Source organism: Apodemus sylvaticus, chromosome 1 (assembly GCF_947179515.1).
Source record: "Apodemus sylvaticus chromosome 1, mApoSyl1.1, whole genome shotgun sequence".
Classification (NCBI taxonomy): domain Eukaryota; kingdom Metazoa; phylum Chordata; class Mammalia; order Rodentia; family Muridae; genus Apodemus; species Apodemus sylvaticus.
The window spans coordinates 196,936,374-196,962,276 of NC_067472.1; the positions used below are offsets into that span (position 1 = coordinate 196,936,374).

General features: G+C 40.0%; 1 protein-coding gene across 1 annotated transcript; it reads right to left on the minus strand.

Moving 5' to 3' along the window:
* Nucleotides 1–926: 926 nt before the first annotated feature.
* On the minus strand, nt 927–25,487 carry LOC127669390 (STAM-binding protein-like). Its single transcript, XM_052163265.1, has 6 exons — nt 25,475–25,487; nt 9,568–9,692; nt 8,680–8,817; nt 4,467–4,579; nt 3,138–3,216; nt 927–983 (listed from the first exon to the last, which is right to left on the minus strand). The coding sequence occupies exons 1-6, from the start codon at nt 25,485–25,487 to the stop codon at nt 927–929; spliced, it is 525 nt and encodes a 174-aa protein (XP_052019225.1).
* Nucleotides 25,488–25,903: the final 416 nt, after the last annotated feature.

The window sequence follows — 25,903 nt, forward strand, 5'->3', positions numbered from 1 at the left end:
TGTGATGAACTGAAAATTCAATATGCAGTGAACATCACAGTACAAAGTCAGCACTTTAATGGTATAAGCCTGACACAGCATCCTCAAAGGTTCTTCAGGGAGCCTAGCAGAAACACACATCCCTAGGATATTTTCTGGAAAATACATCTTTTTTCAGTTTTCCATGATGTTGCAGTACCAGACTATAATAATCTCATGTAGGGAGACATCATATCATGCCATTTGTACTAGATACTGAATACCGGTGGTTGATTCATGTCAGATTAAAGTCAATCCAAAAGCAACAAAGTTCCTATTGAGTCAGAAAATTCTTTTTAGTCTTCATTAATCCATTTCTCTCAGAGCAACATTCTGAGTAGATGAAAAATGTAGGCTGATGTCTGGGACCTTTGAGGTGATTCCCTTCTGCAGTTGGTTAGTGAGTGTCGGAATTACAAACTCTCCCACATCCACCCTGTGACAGATGATGCAGACCAGTTTCGGGTGTACTGAATCCTTATATACAATGTATGCTCATGGTTCATGGCCAAAAATATTGTCTTAACCTCTTCATAAATATGTTTTATAACAAAATCAATTTCTAATTGTTATGAACTCCTAATACACTATCCTAACTTTAAATAAACCTCATATAGAAAAGATAGGTTTTCTTTTGGCCACCAAGTATAACCATCCAGACTGATACACATACATGATGTAGATTAAACATTCAAGAGATAGAAGCAACATGTATAACATATTGAACATAACAGATATGTATACCACCCTACATACATACATATAACACATTCATATGTATAAAACACTCAGAGAGAGAGACATACATGTGTACAAGTACTCATGCATACACACACTTACACACACACACACACACACACACACACACACACACACACACACACAACTGAAGGTGTTTGGGATTTGACTCATCTCAAATCTGTGACAGTCACCATGATGCTCCGGGTGGTGACATGACTGCAGTCCTGCAATTGGAGAAAAGGAAATGTGGATAAGTCATGGTAAGCTCCAATTTTGAAACAACTTATATACTTTTTATATTATAGCAAAGGAAAGTCTCATGTGATCTAATCTACACCATATATCCTAGAGAGCACAGAAGAATCTTGCTGTTAAACTCCTGACACCTGCTCTCCAGTGCTGTATTATAGGAAAGCAGCACTTAGCAGATTCCAGAAGTGGAAATGCTGGGAACAGAATAGAGAGCCTAAAGTTTAAACACAAGCAATCTCACTGCATAACCCTGTCCCAATCCTCTAATGTAAAAAGCTAACTGTAGAGCAATAACTCTCATCTTAGAGGTGAGATTATCTTGTTGGTGGCAGCTATGGGAAAGGGGCTGGGACCCAGTACTCCTCCCTAGTTCTCCTCATGATCAGAGTCAGTGTGTCACCATATATCTTGGCACATATTTTCCAGAGTCACTTACAAAATATTGCCTTATTAAAAGGATCAGTAAGTCTAGTGTATTATTGGAGTCATTGTATAAATCAGATGATAAAAGTTATCTAATAGTCTTTGAGGGATGCTTAAATATGGCATACAAAAACATAAGGAGTAATCAGTCTGACTCAGTTTGGCTACATAGTGTCAGATAGCTTTAAACTCATGATTCACCTGCTATAGCTGTCCTGCTGCTGGCTTTGTGGGTATGCTTTACATTGGCCAGAAATAGAAAGTGTTGTTACAACTTGGAACCTTGGGATTAGATTTCTAGGCAATTTTTATAATCATGCAATCTCTTTCAACTTTGCAATACTTAACATTGTTATATTACAAGACAGAGCTATGTAGTTTAGAATACATCTGTTCGGATCTTCTTCCTCCCATCTGAGTGAAAAATGTTCTCTGCTTTTGATCCATGAGAGTACTCAACTGGGAACAAGGGAGATGATAAAATGTGTAACAGAATCCACTGATCTTATACGGAAGCAGGCACTGCACAATAATCACCTGACTCCAGATCTAGGGCATCTGACAAACTCTTCTCAGCACTACAGGTACTGAACCAACAGATAACAGCCTTAAACTGAAAATGGTATCTGCTTTCACAAGTCTACACAATGATGGTACAGAAAGAAACATAGAAATATACATGTTTTACAAAAAAAATCTTGATTATAACAAAAATTAAGACCTAATAAAATTTAAGATTTTTTATAATCTTTTTTATAATCTTTTTTTATAATTTTTGTTATAATCAAGAGTATAATGCTATATATATATACATATATATATATATGTATGTATTATGACACATATAAAGCACACATACACAGAGAGACAGAGACAGAAAGACAGACTGACTCTTGGAATTAGCAGTCTGATATAGGATCTTAGATTAGTTTGCATCTCTGTGACTGAATTTCTGGTTCTTATATATTTTATGGGACAGGTTCTGGTCCTTTCACTATGTTGCTATATTTCCTTTGAATCTAAACTCAATGGAAGAGCCCTGGCTGATATGCAATAAAGTGAAAGAATCTTGCTATCTGGGGCTGATCTGACACACAGATCTGATCATACTAAGTGTGTGACCAGAGAAAATAATATGGGAGAAGAAACTACCTCCCTAGAGAGTTAGAACCATACTCTTCCAGACAAAATTCCTGGTCAAAATTTGCATAATTAACATATCTTGCATATTTTCCATTTGCATTCAGATCGCTGACTGTGAGTTAGTTAATGACATGGAGAAAGCATTAAATAAGCTAATGGATTTAATACTTTGTTCTTTTCCTCATGTTACTGGGGATGGAATTCAGAGCCTCAAGCATGCTGCTCTCACACTCTGACCCTGAAGTACACTCCAGTTTTGCTTCCTTAATCTTATCCTGATGTTATTAGTAAGCCCAGATATCAGGTTTGAGGGACAGAAAGGACTAGCATCTCAGAGACAGTCAATGACTAGATTTCAAATATGATAAAACTTATATCCACTGATACCTGCATCCTAGATATTTGGTTATTGTGAATTGTTAAGAAGAGGGTGGTGAAGATGCACTGCCAGGAGGAGGGTAAGGAAAAAATGATGAACCCAATCAGCACTGTGTCCTGCCTGAAAACACGGCCTTGATTACTTGTACAAAGATACATACATAGAAGAGAGCTGTGTCCTGTCTGTGGGCGTGGAACCCTCTCCGTGGACAATCGGATATTTCTTGTAGTCCAATAGGTGTCAGTGTGAAAATTCCAATTCTGAAATGAGAAAAGGCAGACACAGTTGCACACATTTGCCTCCAAGTCCTAGTTTCCTCTTTCTTTTCTACCTTTCTCTCTACCATTTTCTTTTGTTTTCTTTTACTTATTTCTCTTTTTTTCTTAGATGTCTTTTTTCATTGATGTCTCTCCCTCTTTCTCTTTTACCGTCTCATCTTTCTCAAAACCTCCTATCTCTCTTCTCGTCTTCTTTGCACAGTGTTTCCCTTCTATTTTAGCAACTGCGGACTATGTCTGCCTATTGTAATTCATCATGGTCCACGCTGTCCTCCTCCCAGACCTTGACATCCATGTCCTAGTTTTAATTATCCACTAGTTTCTTAGTGTTTCTCCTTTCTTTTTTCTTTGATGTCTTTCCCCCTGATCTTCCATCTACACTTTCTTATTCATTTATTCATTCATTCATTCATTCATTCATTCATTTATTCACTTTCCTTCCTTTTTTCATATATAAGCATCTCTGTCTCTCTGTCTCTGGATCTCTTTCTTGCACGATAATCTAAGAATATCCTGCTATACCACTCCTGGGCATATACCCAGAGGATTCCTCACCATGTAATAAGGATACATGCTCTACTATGTTCATAGCAACCCTATTTATAATTGCCAGATGCTGGAAAGAACCCAGGTATTCCTCAACAGAAGAGTGGATGCAAAAAATGTGGTATATCTACACAATGGAGTACTATTCAGACATTAGAAACAATGAATTCATGAAATTCTTAGGCAAATGGATGGAGCTAGAGAACATCATACTAAGTGAGGTAACCCAGACTCAAAAGGTGAATCATGATATGCACTCACTAATAAGTGGATATTAACCTAGAAAACTGGAATACCCAAAACATAATCCACACATCAAATGAGATACAAGAAGAAAGGAGGAGTGGCCCCTGGTTCTGGAAAGACTCAGTGAAGCAGTATTCGACAAAACCAGAACGGGGAAGTGGGAAGGGGTGGGTGGGAGGACAGGGGAAGAGAAGTGGGCTTACGGGACTTTTGGGGAGTGGGGGGCTAGAAAAGGGGAAAACATTTGAAATGTAAATAAATTATATCGAATAAAAAAAATTTAAAAAGAGAGTGGCTGGTGATCATTAGAATATGCACCTTAAAGGAAGGCTTTCATAGCAATCAATTAAGACATTCTGTGCATAGACAATTTTTAAATAGTTTGGAGCCACTGACAATTTTGTAATTCTAAATTCCAGACTTGAATCTCACATACTTACTGTTTATACTTGGGAGCACACACCACAGCTATGGATTCAGGGAGCATCATTTGGTATGCAAAATGTGTGTGTAGATCTACACTTGACAAAAAGGCTGTCTGGGTTGGATGGGTCTGAGAAGACAAAAGAAGTCAAGAATTGTAAGTTAGCCCAGTCAACTATGCTTGATCCACCAAGGAAGGGAGGCCATGGATCATTAACAATCTGTTCTCTCCTGTGATTTCCAAAGTCTCTCCATGCAGACCCCCATCTGTCATGTGGAAAAGGAAAATTGAACCATCTGCCTTGTCCTGCATAATCATAAAATTCAAAATAAACTGAGGAAAGGGAAAATCATTTGAAATGTAAATAAGTAATATATCTAATGAAAAATACAGTAAAGGCGCTATGGGCATGGCCAAGTGCCTGCTTAGCATGCATAATGAAACATTATAACTTAAAAAAAAGTTTTCTCATTTACTGTCACTTAGTTTTCAATTTTGTGAATGGGCACCATGACCAATGCAAGATTTATATAGAACACTATTTAATCAGGGCTCCCTTACAGGTCCAGAACTTCAGTCCATTATCATCATAGCAGATAGCATGGCATCATCCTGGCAAACATGGTGCCAGATGAGCAGAGAGTTCTACATCTTGTTTGAAAAGCAAACAGGAACATAAAATCTCACAGGAAGGAAGAAGGGTTTCAGAGTTCATGCCCAAAGTGACACACTTCCTCCAAGAATGAAACTCCTACTCCAACAAGGCCATACCCTCTAATAGTGTCACTTCCTTTTGATCATCCATGCCTACTTAAACCTGATGTCTAGACAGTAACTATTTCAAGTTTTGTCCTTCACGTCTAACCCATCTCTGCTTCCTTCCTGCCAACAGCACACTGATTAATTCATCATTTTTTTCTGATGACTACTTCAACAATCTCTCTGGGAATGCAGCTGTTGACATTGAATCCTTCCTCTGAGACCCATGGGATTTCTCCCTATGTGAAGAGGAGCTACTACCGTCCTTCTGATGTGGTACTGTACTACTCACATGATCATACTATGACTCTTTCCTTTACTTCCCTCCCATTCTCACTGGGTCACCAGATGTAACTACCCATCAGACAAATACATGCATGAGTCCCCACTTACAGATAGTAATCTTACAGAGAGTAATGGTTGCAACCCAGTTAAAAAAGTTACATTTCTGCCCAATGAATGTGAAGTACTGCTAGAAATGAGGAGGTTCATATATAAAATGGTCGAAGACATGGTGAGATCAAGAGAGGTTTCAATTTCAGAGGAAGGAAATGAGAAATTTGGAGCAGGCTTTTTGCAGATTTTCATTTCTAAGTTGTGTATGCATATAGATGCCTCAACCTTGAGCCATTTAACAACTCTATTTGTGTATGTACACTCACAACTAAGCTATAACTTATTTTTTCCTTTTTTTACTCCATATATTTTTATTTACATTTCAAATGATTTCCCCCTTTCTGGCCCCCCCACCTCCCAGAAGTCCATAAGCCCCCTTCCGTCCCCCTGTTCTCCCACCCTCCCCTTCCCACTTCCCTGCTCTGGTTTTGCCCTATACTGCTACACTGAGTCTTTGCAGAACCAGGGGCCACTCCTCCGTTCTTTTTGTACCTCATTTCATGTGGATTATGTTTTTGGTATTCCAGTTTTCTAGGTTAATATCCACTTATTAGTGAGTGAATACCATGATTGATCTTTTGAGACTGGCTTACCTCACTTAGTGTATGATGTTCTCCAGCTCCATCCATTTGCCTAAGAATTTCATGAATTCATTGTTTCTAATGGCTGAATAGTACTCCATTGTGTATATACCACATTTTTTGCATCCACTCTTCTGCTGAGGAATACCTGGGTTCTTTCCAGTTTCTGGCTATTATAAATAGGGCTGCTATGAACATAGTGGAGCATGTATCCTTATTACATGCTGGGGAATCCTCTGGGTATATACCCAGGAGTGGTATAGCAGAATCTTCTGAAAGTGATGTGCCCAGTTTTATGAGGAACTGCCCAACTGATTTCCAGAGTGGTTGTACCAATTTGCAACCCCAACTCTTTTTGCATATGTATACTCACAGCTATGCTATAATTTAAAACATCAAGCCTTTGACAACTAAAGTGAAATCAAAGAAAAATTGAAGAAAACAACAAACAAGAAGATACCATGTCCAAACCATCTCTCAGGTCCTACATGTCAGTAATCTGCTAACCCATTTCCTAAGAGCAGCCTTCTCACTTCAAATTCCCCTAGATTCTAGGTCCTAGATGCCTGCTTCAGTATGACCGTTATGACAGACACTACATTGACCAATTCCTAATCAAGTGACTTCTTGTTTTGAGGCACAATATTACAGTTCAATCAAGTTGGCACCAAATTCCCTACCTACAAGTCTTATCGTCCTGAATGCTGGGAGTCCAGGAGTGTACAGTATACCCAGATTTTATGACATTATTGAACATTGCAATCTCTGCCCACCATGACTTAGAAGGCATTAAGTCAATATCCTCAGAACTCCAGCAGGTCAAATCCTGAAGTCATTCTTCCTGCATCCCTGTTATGCGGCTTCTGAGAACATCCTGTCCAGTTCTCCTTCACCCTTGTTTCTTCTTCATCCCTATATACCCTGCTTTCCTCATTAGACATTCATCTAATCTGCCAGGGAATTGCTTCTCTTGCAGCCAGTTCTCCCTATTTACCAGGATCATGACCCACCTGCTTGTGGCTCAGGTCCCTCTCTAGGCTTCTCACAACATCCTCCCAATTTTGATGCAGCTGGAATATCTAACATGTGCCTTCAATTCCAAACAGTATAACTGAACACTGCTGTCAAGATCTGTCCTCTTCTGCAACCCTATTCATGTTTATGAGAGGAGCACTTCTAACTCCATGAGCCCAATTGAAATCCTGCCCAGTCTGACTCCTCAGCCTCTACCCCTATTGCCTGGGTATCTCTGAATTACCCTGATCCCTCCTACACACACAAACAAGACTATCACCTTCTTGTCCTCATTCCATGGTATAAGCTCCCAAACCACACCTGACATTTCCTTCCCAAGGAGCCCTTCAACTCCTTAATTTTAACTTCTGGAGTATGGTGTTGGTTACATCATTCTTTTGCTCAGAATAGTCCAGAGTTTTCTCTATACTCCAAATCACTCTCTATTTTTACCTCCATCCTAGACAAGGTATGCCAGGGTTCTCTTTGGTTATATATGTGAAGATCAGGCATCCGTTTCCAAAAGAAAGCACAAATCCTAGCCAACAGAAATGCTCACTGATATAGGATCTCAGTGTATCTCTCTCCAATGCTATCCCCTCTCCCAAAAATTTTTTGGGCTCCTCCTCCCAAGTCATCATGTCACTTTATATGTGACAGCTCTTCCTCTGCAACCCTCACTGTACTATATTTCTCACCTGAAGTATATTGTGCACTTTGTCTCATGTGACTTGGTGCTCATTTTATGTGTGATTTCCCTTTTGAGTCCCAAGCCACAAAAGGACAATATCAGTTGGCCATAATATATTGTTGAATTTGGCACAGCAGAAAGAATTTATACAATTGGAATGAAGAGCATCAGCACTTCCCAAGGTCTGAATAGAAGTTTTTGATCTCACAAAAAACACAAGTAATGCTCCTTCTTGGGGCTTATATTCATTGTTAAAATAAATTCAATAGTTTTGTGTACTTCAGTCTTTGAAAATAACAGAATCATCCAAGGGACTCTCTAGGCAAGTAAATGTGTTTTCTTGAAAGTCAAAAGATGTATGCTATACATGTTCAAACACTACAAAATCTTGCATGTAAGATCATTTTCGTGTACACAAAGGAAGTACTTCTTCATAAATAAAAAGCACAATCATTAGAACAGACACTCTTGGCTTACTTAAGTTTCATTTCTACACCTTTTAGGTATATGGTCTATATACATTTTCTCATATATCCTGGCAAGCTACCATTCTCCACGCAGATTAACATGAAGTTGAAAATTTGAACAATTACTCCTAGTAAACATAAAATACAAAGAGCTGTAAAAGTGCCAGGAAATGCTCCTTTGATTTGACCTGCACACTACTGATTATATATGCTCAGAGCTGATGATCTGGAATGAATTGACTCTGTGCACAGCAAGTTTTAGGTAGGCTGTTTCGAAGAAACAGAAAAGGAACCCTCATTCCCAGAGGTCCTTTTGCTTACATGTATCCATCCTAATGTAATAAGTCCCAGTCCTTCTTGAATAAAGAAGAGATCCTCCTCATGCTTTGCACAGCAATAATCTGGGCCTCCTTCCTGGACTGGAATGAGGATATGGCTGATGTGATATTCCTCTCCAACCTGCCAGGAGAAAACAACTTGTCACAACTCTTGGAGGTCTCAGATCCATTCTCTCATACACACAATAGGCCCCAGACCAGACAGTGCATGAATCTCATTTTTCTTTCTCCCTTTGTGGTTTCAAATCCTTGGCTGCTCTTCTGCTTTGCTAAGATACAGCTAAAAAGGAACAGATGTTGAGTAGAAATGTAGATGTCCAGCTTGACACATCCTGGGCTTAGGGTCTTTCCAGTAGCAGCCAGTAGGATTGCTCAGGAGTCTAGAGATGCCTAGGTAACTAGTGCTTAAAAGCTTACCAGAGTAGATACTCAGACCAGGACCTAAAAGCCATTGATTTCTGGTTACAACAAGGCAACTTGTCTGTTTCCGTGACTTATGCCTGGCTACCTGCATTTCTGCTTTCTGTTTGCATTCTTTTACCTTTAGATAATATAGAACTCTGACGCTGAGGCTCATTTGAACTTGTAAGAAGATTCCAGCCTCAGTTTGCCAGTGCCTGGTATTTCTGGCACTAGCCCCCAACTAGAATGAACATTTCTATCTATAGCATTGAACCACATTGTTCATTTCAAAAGACTCTCTAAAGCAACCAAATATAAAGTCATCCAATACAAGATGGCCAACCTTGTCAACCATAGTTCCTTCTGGAAGGTGATGTGTATGGATAGAGACCCTAGATATGTTCCCTGAGAGTCATGTAAAGTCAAGGGGAAAGCAACAGCCTCAAATCAGAAGTGTTTATATCTTTACCAGGGCTCCACATAGAACACCACATGTCTCTATTTTTTTCTTGGTGTTCATTCCTGCTGCAGTGAGGAATTTATCGCACAAATCATGAGGGAGGACCACCTGGCGCAGGCCTCTGCCTTTCTCAACTGTAATGGAAAAGAGAGAAAAGTATGAGGAGACAGGGCCTGGTATCCCTGAGGAGAACTCAAGTCTATCACCCTAGGAAAGTAATACAAAGTCATTGAGATTCTTTTCTTCATCCCCCTCCTCATGATAGGCAGGGAGTTTTACTCCAAGCTCTGGTTACTGGTGTCTGGGAGAAGGGGCCATGGGCTTTACTGTCTACTTAAGTGGATGGAGCAATATTTTTGGATGTGACTCTTAGCTGATATAAAATTTCTCTGTGAAAGTCCTCATTGGACAAAGTCATCTCCTAACTGAGTAGAACACCATAAGCATTCAGGGAGCTATACTGTCAGAGAAAAGCAAAACTTCTGCTGTGTTTCTCCTGGCAGAGACAGGTCTCCTTGGATCTTCATTCATATCTCCAGATTTTTTTGCATTTATACTCTGAAGTCTAGACTTGTATTTTCCTGTGTCCACCTGGATGTTGCCTTAGATCTTGACTCACACAAATGACTTACAATCTGTGACATCCTGGCATGCATTGAGTCAAACTACACTTATTCCATAGAATCCACCTTGAAGAAGACAGCTGTAGTTGTGCTCAATCATATGGAGCATTTATGTTAGATCTGTGAGGCTGTGAATAAGTCCTTCAGGTAATAAGAGGATGCAGAGAGCACAAATACATACATAGTTTCTTATCTCAGGGTCAGACTACCACAATCTGTCCACAATCTTGCAAAGTTTTAAGGATGAAGGAGACCCATGTGGTTGCTGAACTTCAGGGAAAGCTCAGAAATTTTTTAACAACATCTGACAGATACATATGGAAATATTGCTCTGTCTCCACATGCTGACAAGACAGTCTCGTTGTCAAGACAGATAAAAGCAGCACTCATCTCATGAGGTTCTGTTACCACAGCATAGCCAGCGGATCCATGGAAGCAGAAGACTGAGCACATGGCAGGAGATTCAGGATTCCGTGTGGGGCCCAGTGTTCCAGACTTGAGGCACCTGTCCAGCACCTCTGCCTTACCTTACTGGTGAGCTTCAGTCTCACTCCTGTTTTCCTGACCCAGATGCAATTTGAACAACTTCTACACAAGGCTTGTCCAAGTAAGAAAACGATGATGACTCACCTGGCCATTCTAAGGTGCCAGTTTCTGCAGCCTCCTTGGCAGCTGGTGATGTTGTTTGAGCTGCTTCATCACAGGCTTCCTTTCCTGAAGGCACCACTGTTGGGCTAAAAGTTCCAGTTATTACTGAATAAGGCTGAGCTTCCTTTGATGAAACTGGTGCTCCAGTGCCCACCTCCCACCTTGTTTATTTTTCTTGAGAACCATACCGTTTTAGAAAAGGAAAGGAAGCCCATTTTGAAATTCGTGTTCTGGTCTTCCTTTTTTCTTCCAAGAATGATGCCTTCTTGGACAGTTCTTCTTCTTCCTTCTTCTTCTGTAGGAAAGGAAAAGAATTTAGGCCACTACTTCAAATTTTGGAAGAAACGTCTTTTCAGCCCAGATATGAACAAAGTATAGTTCCATTAAAGTCTGACATTTCAGCCTAGGGCCTGTATCCCTGGTGTTTTGGAAAATCCATTCTTCTACCTTACTCTTTTCCTGTTTTTAATAAAGTTAGGTCTCAGTCTTCTTAGTATGCCATGACATTGTGTGTGTGTGTTTGTGTTTGTGTTGTGTGTGCATGTTCATGTGTGTTGGTTGGATTACAGAGGGAGCCCTTTCATTGACTCACACTTCAAAGACACTGCACAAGACAGTCCTGGGATCAGACTGTGTAGATGTCACACAGTCCTCCTATATCCATGCTTCCCCTCACACTGACCTTTTCTGTCAAGTAAACAAGATGTTCTTCAGTGTATTCATTTATCAAGTCTTTCTTCAGCTCCTCAGCCCTTACAAAAGTCTGTTTTATTGTCTGCAATACAAAACCAAAATGAATAATTAGAACAGTGCTAATGTTAGAAAAGAGAGAAAGAATAGAAGATGGCAGGGGTAGCAGTATCTCGTGCATGTCCTGAATGCAATTCCCAGCCATCCCTCTGTACAGAATTCCTGAAACAGCATTGCCCCCCCCCCCCCCGCTTCTTTCTAGAGTCATCATCTGTGTCTTTTTGGTGATCAACTGTGTTCTGCTTTGGAGATTTTTGGTCAGCCACATTGAGAATGAAAACCTACCTTGAGGATATTTGATTTTTTATAAATCTCCAGAATCTGTTTGTACTTTTTATCTGCAGGGAGCTTTTCCACATAGAGTCTAAAGGAATAGAGCAGAGAGACTAAGCTGTGCAGAGAAATTAAAATGTCTAAATGAGTCCCTGAGGAATCTTGGACTCTGTTGTCACTGCTTCAGAAGTTACTGGTATTTAATAAGGCACACCCTGAGATTCCACATCAATTTCCATTACTTAGACTGGAGAAAAACTATCAAAATTCTTCCATGATACTGGCACATTCAGCAAACATTAGTTGTCAATAAGCATAGTTAAAGTGATACAGTGCCAGTTGGTCATTTCAACACCCAAGAGGCACCAGATAGACCCACAATCCTTGAGGAAACAGGATGGACTCCTAGACTTCATACTAGGAAATAAACACAGTGGTCTGAGTCTTTCATTCCCACTATTAATCTTTGCTCACATAGCACTTTTGTTTATTGCTTCCTGGGAGTGTACCACCTTACCTCAGACATCACTAGGTAATGAGAGGAGATACTGAGGGTGCTCAGTTCTAGGGGGTGATGTTCCCTGGGTACCTAGTCTCATGATGCACTGAAAGATGCTAGTAAACTGCTTCAACCCTTATGTCTGTCCAAGATTCAAGATTCACTGCCTTGTCAAAAACTCTTCTTGAGAAGAGGATATGACCAGAAACTCAGTCTGGGAAGCTGATGTATGGGAGAACTTGTGACTTTTTGGTAAGAGAGATTTGTTATTGGAGAAGGGAAGAAATGAGAGTAGATTTTTTATGATCTCAAGAGAATGTCTTCATTTTACGGGAAACCACCAGTAGAAACCCAAGAGAAACCCTGTTGTAGTATTTGTACAACAAAGGGAATGCAAACTGTGGTACCTCAACTCATCTGTAAATCTAAGCTCTCTAGCTGTGGAACAGTAATTGATGTACCTACTAAACATTCAGTCTTCTGAAGATCAATGAAATCATGTCCAGAAAACCCCTCCCTATACTATATATATATTTATTATAGGGAGATATATTATATCTCCTTATATTCTGTTTCACAAAATTTAAGGCCAACTAGACTTTTCCATCTTCCCCTTACTAAAGTAAAAGCACCCTTGTCACTGAGGCTGTAAGAACTATTTCATGGTGACCGCTTTATAATCTATTTTTCACTCTTCTTATGCAATACAATGAATAGTTTGGAGAAATCCCTACGGATGGTTAACCACACTGAAGCTAGGTAGTCAACAATCCTCTGGTGACTGTGAAGTTACAGGAATGCCTACCTTTCTCCCATAGAACTCAATAAGCATGGCCACCCATCAGAGACAAATCTGTGACTGTTTACATCAGGGGAGATTTGAAAATCAAAAATAGCTATCAGTTCAGATACACACTGATTTTCAGCCCTCTTTTCTTCCACTATGAGCTGGACCTTGTGTGCCATTATATTTCCTTATTTATAACACCACCACCTTTGTTCCTCATATCTTTGAATCACAAGAAAAAGTCAGTGTGGGCAGTTCCAGAAATCTGATGAAAAGATAACATCCTCAAGTTCTATAGCTGTCAACAAAGAAGAAAACCCTGAATAAAACAGCAGACTGAGCAAAAAAAACGAGTTCCAGAAAAGGAGTAGAAACTGCAGGTTCTCACGTGAGGTACTTGTGGTAGAGCACAAAGGCTGCTTCCTTTTGTCCACATTGATCAAAGTCAGCTGCCATTTTATAGAAGTTTTTGTTCAGGCTTATGTAAAATGCCAATGAAACATTGTTGTTTATTTCAATGTTCTGCCCAAGAGCACTTAACAGTTGGAACCTCTCTTGGGGAAGAAGAGTGGCATTATCATGCCTGGCGATGTTCTAAGACAAAAAAGAAAAGACAGGAAACATCAAAACACTTTGTCTGGCATGCTAGCATTTCAGCTCTCTAGCACATTCATGCCTTTGCCTACAGACACACACACACACACACACACACACAAACACACACACACACACACACACACACACACATATACACACACACAATTGTGTATGTATATCTGTGTCAGATTCACAAATCTCTCTCCCTGAAGAAATTAGAGTGAATAGAACACCCCTTGTGTCAATTCAGCTTCATACATTTAGTGAATAATCCCACCTTGGGATTTCCTATTATGCTAGTAAAATGGTAAATTTGGGATTAGGGATGCCTGTTCCCACTGAAAAACATATTGCAAAGGAGCTCTGAGGGAATGTTCAACTTAAGAAGCCGGCTTACAAATAGGTTATTTATTGAAATCAGGATCAGAAGACTTCACATAGCTGTGAGTGGTTGTGTACACATAGGAGGGTTATGCATTTGCATGATCATGAGGAATGAAAACTAAGTTCCTGATGGGTTTTTTTTTTTTTTGGAGATTTTTATTCTATAAGCAATTGTTTGCTATTTGTTTGCAAACATTTTTGGCGTGAATGGTTCTTTTTTTTAATTTATTGATATATTTATTTACATTTCAAATGATTTCCCCTTTTCTGGACCCCCACTCCCCAAAAGTCCCATCAGTCCCCTTCCCTCCCCCTGTTTTCCTACCCAACCCTTCCTACTTCCCTGTTCTTATTTTGCTCTATACTGCTTCACTGAGTTTTTTCAGAACAAGGGGCCACTCCTCCGTTCTTCTTGTACCTCATTTGATGTGTGGATTATGTTTTGGGTATTCCAGTTTTCTAGGTTAATATCCACTTATTAGTGAGTGCATACAATGATCATCTTTTGAGTCTGGGTTGCCTCACTTATTATGATGTTCTCCAGCTCCATCCGTTTGCCTAAGAATTTCATGAATTCATTGTTTCTAATGGCTTAATAGTACTCCATTGTGTAGATATACCACATTTTTTGCATCCACTCTTCTGTTGAGGGATACCTGGGTTCTTTCCAACTTCTGGCAATTATAAATAGGGCTGCTATGAACATAGTGGAACATGTATCCTTATTACATGCTGGGGAATCTTTTGGGTATATGCCCAGGAATGGTATAGCAGGATCTTCTGGAAGTGAGGTGCCCAGTTTTCGGAGGAACCGCCAGACTGATTTCCAGAGTGGTTGTAGCAATTTGCAACCCCACCAGCAGTGGAGGAGTGTTCCTCTTTCTCCACATCCTCCCCAACAACTGCTGTCCCCTGAATTTTTAATCTTAGCCATTCTGACTGGTGTAAGGTGCAATCTCAGGGTTGTTTTGATTTGCATTTTCCTAATGACTAATGAAGTTGAGCATTTTTTACGATGTTTCTCTGCCATCCGAAGTTCTTCAGGTAAGAATTCTTTGTTTAATTCTGTACCCCATTTTTTAATAGGGTTGTTTGGTTTTCTGGAGTCTAACTTCTTGAGTTCTTTATATATATTGGATATCAGCCCTCTATCTAATGTAGGATTTGTGAAGATCTTTTCCCAATTTGTTGGTTGCCGATTTGTCCTTTTGATGGTGTCCTTTGCCTTACAGAAACTTTGTAATTTTATGAGGTCCCATTTGTCAATTCTTGATCTTAGAGCATATGCTATTGGTGTTCTGTTCAGAAACTTTCTCCCTGTACCGATGTCCTCAAGGGTCTTCCCCTGTTTCTTTTCTATTAGCTTCAGGGTGTCTGGCTTTATGTGGAGGTCCTTGATCCATTTGGATTTGAGCTTAGTACAAGGAGACAAGAATGGATCAATTCGCATTCTTCTGAATGCTGACCTCCAGTTGAACCAGCACCATTTGTTGAAAGGCTATCTTTTTTCCATTGGATGTTTTCAGCCCCTTTGTCAAGGATCAAGTGGCCATAGGTGTGTGGGTTCATTTCTGGATCTTCAATCCTGTTCCATTGATCTGCCTGCCTGTCACTGTACCAATACCATGCAGTTTTTAACACTATTGCTCTGTAGTATTGCTTGAGGTCAGGGATACTGATTCCCCGAGAATTTATTTTGTTGCTGAGAATAGTTTTACCTATCCTGGCTTTTTTGGTATTCCAGATGAATTTGATAATTGCTCTTTCTAACTCTGTGAAGAATTGAGTTGGGATTTTGATGGGTATTGCATTGAATCTGTATATTGCTTTTGGCAAAATGGCCATTTTACTCTATATTGATCCTGCTGATCCATGAGCATGGGAGGTTTTCCCATTTTTTGAGGTCTTCTTCCATTTCCTTCTTCAGAGTCTTGAAGTTCTTGTCATACAGATCTTTCACATGTTTGGTAAGAGTCACCCCAAGGTACTTTATACAGTTTGTGGCTATTGTGAAGGGGGTCATTTCCCTAATTTCTTTCTCAACCTGCTTATTCTTTGAGTATAGGAAGGCCACTGATTTGCTTGAGTTGATTTTATAACCTGCCACTTTGCTGAAGTTGTTTATCAGCTGTAGGAGTTCTCTAGTGGAGTTTTTTGGGTCACTTAAGTAGACTATCTCAGACTCTTTTACACTCTCTAGTACAGAGGAGCTGCACACTAAGAAAGTTGTCCTTTTATTTTTATATGACTCATCAGAAATTTCACAAAATTCTTAATCACATTAAGTTATATTTTCCACTCACTTTGTGGCAAACGACATGATTTCTCCAATATACCCACGATTATATACCTATTCAATGATCCCAGGTCCTTGTCCCCTGCTTTCTGCTGGATTTCCCACAGGGAGGGAGTGTGTAACTGAGTCTTCTGAGTTCACTTTCTACATAGTTCTCTTTTACACAGCCTCCTGAACTGTTCAATTCATGTATTGCCAACTCTCCTTGTCTCTTTCATACAATTGATTTTTTTTACCTTTTTTCCTTAATTGTTTTTAGTTATTTTATTTACATTACAATTTTTATCCTCTTTCCTAGTTTCCCCTCCCAAACTCCCTATCCCATCTTCCCTCCTCCTGCTCCCCAACCCTTCAACACCCGCTTCCCTGTCCTGCCATTCCCCTACACTGGAGCATCCAGACATAGACTAACAGACTGAATAAGGAAATAGGACCCTACATTTTGCTGCATACAGGAAACACACCTAAATGTCAAAGACAAAAACTACCTTAGAGTAAAAGTTTGGAAGACAATTTTACAAGCCAATGGTCTCGGGAAACGAGCCGGTGTAGCCATTCTAATATCAGATAAATTTGACTTTCAACCTAAAGTCATCAAAAGAGACACTGAGGGACACTTCTTGCTGGTCAAAGGAAAAATCCACCAAGAAGAACTTTCAATTCTGAACATCGATGCTCCAAATGCAAGGGCACCCTCATTCATAAAAGAAACTTTACTAAAGCTCAAAGCACACATTTCACCTAACACAATAATTGTGGGGGACTTCAACACTCCACTCTCCTCAATGGACCGATCAGGAAAACAGAAACTAAACAGGGACACACTAAAACTAATTGAAGCTTTGGACCAATTGGACTTGACTGATATTTATACAACATTTCACCCTAAAGCAAGTTCCTGATGTTTAAGAGGTTCAGAAATTAAGATGAGAATCTTCAGTAGGCCATACAGGCTTTGGGAACTCTGAGCACCTTGGACCATAGCATTGTACAAGGCTATCTTGGGTTAGAGTGTTTGAGAGCAGTATTCAATATAGTGTAACGACTAACTGGACAGAGCATTGACCTGTTTTCTTTGATCCCAGTGGCAATATAAAGAAAAATTGATATATGAGGAGTTGTGTGAAAACATTTGAGAATTACTAGTCTAAATACAGAAAAAAGACATTGAGATTTTAAATTTGCCTCAAAGAATTCCATGCAAATTACCTTTATTTGTAACTGTGTTGAGACCACACTTGTTGTTCCTATACACGAAGATTCGTCATTGCCTAGACTCTGTTGGTCTGAGTGCCTAGGGTTCAGGAGGTTCCCACCTGTCACAAGATGAACAATAAGTTAGGAAAGGAGATATTTTTCTTCTCTGTGAATTAATGTTATAGTACATTAATATATGCATTGCTAAATAAACCACTGTGCCATAGTAAGTCAATCTCCATTGAAAATTCCTGGTAATCCCCTACAATGCTGCATAAAGCCATTCCAGGACCAGGGCTCTCTCCTTCCTCTCCTAGTTTCTTCTTGGGAATAATTTGATATGTGACAGGACAGTGAAGTGGGAGGGGGTTGATTGGGGAACAGTCAAATGCAAGAGGGCTTATGGGATTATGCTGAGGGGCAAACCGGGAAAGGGAAAATCATATATAATATAAACAAAGAATATAGAAAATAACAAAAGAGAAAATTCCTATAGATGATAGGTTTCAATTTATTTGAATTAAAATTGTAAGTGTATTATTCTGCAATTTGGGTTGTGTCTACCATCCTGCTTCAGTCACTTAATTGTAGGATTAAAAGCCTGTATCTCCATGGCTCCCAAGTGCTCAGGTGGCATGTCTTCACAAGTTGTGCCGGCACTGGCACTTCTTTTAAAGATTTTGCCTGGAGGATTACAGCAGGTAATATAGTTTCTTTGTGTCCTCGACATGACACACAGTCACATTTTCTGTCCTGAAATTTCCATTCAAACCATAAAGATCTGGTCCATGAGGGTTATACTCTGAGTCCCCAGTAGGATACAGCTGCCAATCCTGGAAGGCCAGACAGGACAACCCTTTCCATAGAGGGTTGGCAGATGTGGCAGCCAGTTTACCTCCCATCACAACACTGCTACTGAAGAGCACTGCAGTTCAAAGGTTAATGTGGAAACTGAGTGCAGGATAGCTACCACAATGAGACATCTTGGCTTTGAGTGTTCCTGTGAACACCCCAGCTCTCTGTCTGCTTCGCTGGAAGACCTCTCACGAACTACCTGGGTGTGTTATCTACACTGTTCTCTCCTATGCACTCTACCTCTAGGTGGGCTCAGAGCCCAGCCTATTAGTTTTGCTAATATGGAATGTGAAGATACTTATAGTGGAAGATGGAATGCTCTCTCCAAAATCATGAGTTCAGATATATCAGAGCCAAAACTAACACTAGGGCACCAGATTCTAGTTCAGTACATTCCCTATGCTTCCACACTTTCTGGACTTCTCAAAATATATGGGGATATGAGCTAAAGGAATGTGTAGATTTCTTTCCTTTCCAGACATTTTAAGGTTTGTAATATGAGCAAAGTTTGGGAATATAGGTTTGTCCTTATCATAAGGACCCCAAATTGATTCAGGTGTTTATTGGCTAGTAGGTAGAATAGTATCATGAAATTGGTAGTGATGTCCAAAATTATAAGAAGGGACAATTCCAAGATGAACTCTCAATTCTGAACATATATGCTCTGAACATAAGGGCACCCACATTCATAAAAGCAACTTTAATAAAGCTCAAAGCACACATTGCACCCCACCCGATACTAGTGGAAGATTTCAGCACCCCACTGCAAAAAATGATCAAATCATGGAATCAGAAACTAAACAGAGATACTGTGAAACTAACTGAAGTTATAGACCAACTGGATCTAACAGATATTTATAGAACATTCCACCATAAAGCAAAAGAATATACCTTCTTCTCAGCACCTCATGGTACCTTATCCAAAATTGACTATATAATTGGTTACAAAGCAGGTCTCAACAGATATAGAAATATTGCAATTATTTTATGTATCTTATCAGATCACCCTGGCCTAAGATTGGTCTTAAGCTCAAACAACAGCAATGGAAAACACACATATACATGGACTTTGAACAATGCTCTTCTCAATGATAGCTTGGTCAAGGAAGAAATAAAGAAATTAAAGACTTTTTAGAATTCAATGAAAACGAAGACACATCATACCAAAATTTATGAGACACAATGAAAGCAGTGCTAAGAAGAAAACTCATAGCTCTAAGTGCCTCCACAAAGGGAATGGAGAGAGCTTACACTAACAGCTTGACAGCGCACTTGAAGGCTCTAGAACAAAAGGAAGCAAATACCCCCAAGAGGAGTAGACTGCCGGAAATAATCAAACTTAGATCCGAAATCAACCAAGCAGAAGTAAAAAGAGCTATACAAAGAATCAACAAAACAAGGAGCTTGTTCTTTGAGAAAATCAAGATAGATAAACCCTTAGCCAGACTAACCAGGGGGCATGGAGACAGTATCCAAATTAATAAAATCAGAAATGATTAGGGAGACATAACAACAGGAGCTGTGGAAATTCAAAAAATCATCAGATCCTAGTACGAGAGTTTATAATCAACAAAGTTTGAAAACCTCGATGAAATGGATAGCTTTCAAGATACATACCAGGTGTCAATGTCAAAACAGGATCAGATAAACCATATAAATAGTCACATAAGCCCTGAAAAAATAGAAGCAGTCATGAATAGTTTCCCTTCAAAAAAAGGCCCAGGACCAAATGGGCTTAGTGGGGAATTCTATCAGATCTTCAAAGAAGAGTTAATTCTGATACTCTTCAAACGTTTTCACGAAATAGAAACTCAAGGAGCACTACTGAACTCATTCTATGAAGCCACAATCACACTTATACCTAAACCAAACCAAAAATACTGAACAACACCCTGACCAACCGAATCCAAGAATGCATCAGAAGTATATAAATCACCATGATCAGGTAGGCTTCATCCCAGTGAGGCAGGGATGGTTCAACATATAGAAATCCGTCGTACTAATTTACTACATTAACAACCCAAAGGGGAAAAACAAAACAATGATTATTTCATTAGATTCTGAAAAGGCTTTTGACAAAATTCAGCATCCCTTCATGATAAAAGACTTGGAGAGAAAGGGGAATCCAAAGCCCATACCTAAACATAGTGAAAGCAATATACTGCATACTGAAGAATTGAAGACCCAGAAAAGAATCCACACACCTGTAGTCACTTGATATTTGACAAAGGAGCTAAAAACATCCAGTGGAAAAAAGACAGCATTTAAAAAAAATGGTGCTGGATCAACTGGATGCCTGCATGTAGAAAAGTGCTAATTGACCCATTCTAACTAATCAACATCAAACTAAATGGAGAGAAACTTAAAGCAATCAGACTAAAATTGGGGACCAGACAAGGCTGCCCACTCTTTCCCTATCTATTCATCATAGTACTTGAAGTCCTAGCCAGAGCAATCAGGCAGCAAAAAGAGGTCAAAGGTATACAAATTGGAAAGGAAGAAGTCAAACTATCAATATTTGCTGATGATATGATAGTATACTTAAGCAACTCCAAGACTTCCACCAGAGAACTCCTAAAGCTGATAAACAACTTCAGCAAAGTGGCTGGATATAAAATTAACTCAACCAAACCCAGGATAGCAAAAATTATTCTTCACAAAAAAAGATATTCTGGGGAAATCACCATCTCTGACCTCAAGCTCTACTACAGAGCAATAGTGATAAAAACTGTTTGGTATTGGTATGCAGACAGACAGGAAGATCAATGGAATAGAATTGAAGACCCAGAAAAGAATCCACACACCTATGGTCACTTGATATTTGACAAAGGAGCTAAAAAAACATCCAGTGGAAAAAAGAGAGCATTTTAAAAAAAATGGTGCTGGATCAACTGGAGGTCTGCATGCAGAAAAATGCAAATGGACCCATTCTTATCTCCTTGTCCAAAGCTCAAATCCAAGTGGATCTACAGATAAATCCAAGGATCTACAGATAAAATCAGACACACTGAAGCTTATAGAGAAGAAGTGGTGACAAACCTTGAACACATGGTCACAGGGGCAAAGTTTCTGAGCGGAACACCAATGGTATATGCTCTAAGGACAAGAATCAACAAATGGGACCTCATAAAACTGCAAAGCTTCTGTAAGGCAAAGGACACAGTCAATAGGACAAAATGGCAACCAAAAAATTGGGAAAAGATCTTTACTAACCCTGCATCGATAGAGGGCTAATATCCATGTCTACAAAGAATTGAAGACTTTAGTCTCCAGAGAATCAAATGACCCTATTAAAAAATTGGGTACAGAGCTAAACAGGGAATTCTCAACTGAGGAAACTCAAATGACTCTAAAGCACCTAAAGAAATGTTCAGCATCCTTAGCTATTAGGGAAATGCAAATCAAAACTACCCTGGGATTACAACTTATTCCAGTCAGAATGGCTAAGATGAAAAACTCTGGGGTCAGCAGATGCTGGAGAGGATGTGGAGAAAGAAGAACACTTCTCCATTGTTGGTGAGATTGCAAGCTGGTAAAACCACTCTGGAAATTAGTTTGGTGATTCCTCAGAAAATTAAACATAGTACTATCTGAGGACCCAGCTATACCACTCTTGGTCTTGTACCCAGAAGATGCTCCTACATGTAATATGGACACATGCTCCACTATGTTCTTAGCAGTTTTATTTATAATAGCCAGAACCTAGATAGAACCCTGATGCCCCTCAACAGAGGAATGGATACAGAAAATGTGGTATATATACACAATGGAGTACTATTCAGCCATTAGAAACAATGAATTCATGAAATTCTTAGGCAAATGGATGGAACTAGAACGTGTCACCCTGAGCAAGGTAACCCAGCCACAAGAACACACATGGTATGCACTCACTAATAAGCCGTTGCTAGTCCAAAGCTCAGAAGAAACAATTTACAATTCACGTAGCACAGGAAGCTCAAGAAGTAGGAGGGCTTAACTGAGGGTGCTAAGGTTCCTCTGAAAAAGGGAACATAATACTCACAGGAGCAATAAGGGAGACAAGACATTGAAGTAAAGGCCACCCAGAGACTGTCCTACCTGGGGATTCATCCTATAAACAGTCACCAAACCCCGACACGATGACAAGAAGTATGTACAAAAGGAGCATGCTGGGGCTGTCTCCAGAGGGACCCTGCCAGAGCCCTACTAATACAAAGGCAGAAACTAGCAACCAACTATTGGACTGGGCGTGGGGTGTCCAATGCAGGATCTGGAGGAGCTGAAGGGGTTTACACCCCAGGGGAAGAACAATGACTTCAGCCACCCAGACACCCCAAGACTCCCAGGGACTGAACCATCAACCAAGGGGTACATATGGTTCCAGGCAAAAATGTGGCATAGGAATGCGTTGTTGGGCATCAGTTGCAGGAGTGGTCTTTTGTCAGGTAAAGGCTCAATAGAGGCCCCCAAAAAGGGAAACCGACAGAGGTGGGGAGGAGGTGGAAGTGTGTCAGGTAGAGGGGCATATACATGGATGCAGTGGGTGGGAGGAGGGGTTGGGAATCTTTGGGGAGGGAGCTTTTGGGAGGGTAGAAATTGGGAAAGGTTTTATCATCCGCAGTGTAAATGAAGAAGATACTCAATTTAAAAAAAGAAATTGAATTTGAGCTGATTCATGCTTGAAACCTTTACCCTTATGTCCTTGTTTCTTTGTTATAGGAACATACTCTGTTGGCTACTGAAACAGAAACAAATACCAACTCAGCCACAAACCCCTTGACCTACAATATTTTCTGTTGAAAGTCTGTTATTCAGTCTCATTGGCCAGTTATACCTGCCAGATATGCTAGGGCAGTGGTGTCAGAGAACCTCTAGGAATAATATAAAAATGTCTGATTTGACTTAAGGCCCAATTAATGAGACAGAATATATACAAGACACTGTTTATGTGACAAAAACATAGAGTCTAGATGGCCAGAGAACTAGTTTAAAATCAAATCCTACTGGTCTAAAAAATTAAATAAAAGAAACAATCTAGCAGTCCAAGTCTTCTAATCCCACTGATCAATGCCCTATTCAGCCATTATAAGAAAAGATTCCTTCTGCAGCAAGTGTGAACATAGTGTCCAATAGCAAGATATTATGGGGAGAGAGGGGAGAGAGAGAGAGAGAGAGAGAGAGAGAGAGAGAGAGAGAGAGAGAGAGAGAGAGAGAGAGAGAGAGAGACAGAGAGAGAGACAGAGAGAGAGACAGAGAGAGAGAGAGACAGAGAGAGACAGAGAGACAGAGAGAGAGGTAAAGAGAGAGGCAGACAGACACAGACAGTGACAGAGACAGACAGAGCAACAGAAACAGAGAGAAACAGACAGAGACAGAGAATGAAAGACACAGAACTATGTGATGTGTCTCCATCAATCCCCCTACCAGTCCCATTCATATATCAGGGAACTGTGCAGAATAGGAGGACAAAACAATGTCAAAGCAGACAGAATGAAAGAAAAGAAGAACAGAGCCCTCCAATTGATCTGAGCAGAGCTAGCATGAACTGGGTGAAGCAGAAAGCACTGGGCCTACACAGATCCTTTGCAGGACATCTGCAAAAATATGTAGCTTCCTTTTTTCTTTTTTTCTTTTTTCTAGATAGTGTTTCTCTGTATATCCCAGGCTCTCATAGAACTCACTCTGTAGACCAGGCTGGCCTCCAACTGGGAAATCCACTTGTATTTGCCTCCCAAGTACTGGTATTAAAAGTGTGTGCCACCACTGCCTGCTTCTCTGCAAAACCTCCCATGAGCTACCTGGGTCCTTTCTCTATACTGTGCTCCCTTAAGCACCCTGCATCTACTTGTGCTCACAGGTCAGCCTGTTAGTTTTGCTGCTATAGAATGTGAAGATCCTTATAATGGAAGAGGAAATGCTCTGTCCAAAATCATAATCTCAGATATATCAGAGCCAAAACTGACACTAGGTCACCAGATTCTAGTTCAGTACATTCCCTATGCTTCTACACTGTTTGGACTTCTCAAAATATGGGCATATCAGCTAAAGAAATGTTCCCATTTCTTTCCATACAATACATTGTAAGGTTTGTAATGTGAACACAGTTTGGGGAAACAGGTTTGTCCTTATCATAAGGACATCAACATGGTTCATATTTTGATTGGCTAGTAGGTAGAATAGTATCATGAAACTGTACTGGTAGCTCTGGTCCAAGAATTCCTGGTTGGGGAGACACAGTCTTATTGTGATACACAACCAAGTCTTTATTGATTCCTGTCTTATTTTTGTAGCTTTATAATTCCTTGTGGTTACAAAGATTATACTGTGTCTAGTAAGGTAAATGAGTATAAAGCTCGGAAATTCAATTTAGCTTGATCCCTAATACTAAATAGAATCTAGATTACCACGATGACTCCAGCTGAAAGTCAGAGTAAAACAAAATCCCTAGCACAGTCCCACCCATTTGGCACCTGTCAACCACAAGTGCTCAGAAAAATTTCTATTTCATTGTAATAATAATTTGACTTTATAGCCAGAGATTGCCTATAATTCATCATTCTTTCTAGAATGGGTATAAACTAGCATCAATCCCTCTCCCTATGCCACCTGTGTGCTAGAATTTTACTCTTGAACCCAGACATTGCACTAAGAATTGGTTCTACAATATATGCATAGAATGCTTATTTTCTAATTGTAAAGCATCATCAGTGTTTAGGGACTCAGAAGATGATAAACATGAAAGGTGTTTTTCCTGATAAGCTGGCCCTCCTAGTAACATCCTGTGCCAGCCTAGGGATCCTTCCGGATCTCTTGACCTATATGTTCATTAAATCACAAGCAGAAGACTGATCACATGGCAGGAGATTCAGGATTCTCTGTGGGGTCCAGTGTTCCTGACTTGACCTGTCCAGCACCTCTGCCTTAAATTACTGGTGAGCTTCAGTCTCAATCCTGTTTTCCTGAGCCAGATGCAATTGGAACCACTTCTACACAAGGCTTGTCCTAGTGAGAAACCTGTGGTGACTCACCTGGCCTGTTCATGGTGACTCACCTGGTCTGTTCAAGGTGCCAAGTTCTGCAGCCTCCTTGGCAGCTGGTGATGTTGTTGGAGCTGCTTCATCGCAGGCTATCTTTCCTGAAGGCACCACTGTTGGACTGAAGGTTCCATTTGTTAATTGAATAAGGCTGATATTCCTTTGATGAAATTGGTACTCCAGAGCCTTCCTCCCCACCTTGTTTATTTTTCTTGAGAACCATACCATTTTTGAAAAGGAAAGGAAGCCCATTTTGAAAGTCGTGTTCTGATCTTTTGTTTTTCCTCCAAGAATGATGCCTTCTTGGACAGTTCTTCTTCTTTCTTCTGCAGGAAAGGAAAAGAATTTAGGCCACTACTTCAAATTTTAGAAGAAACATCTTTTCAACCAGATATGAACAAAGTGTAGTTCCGTTAAAGTCTG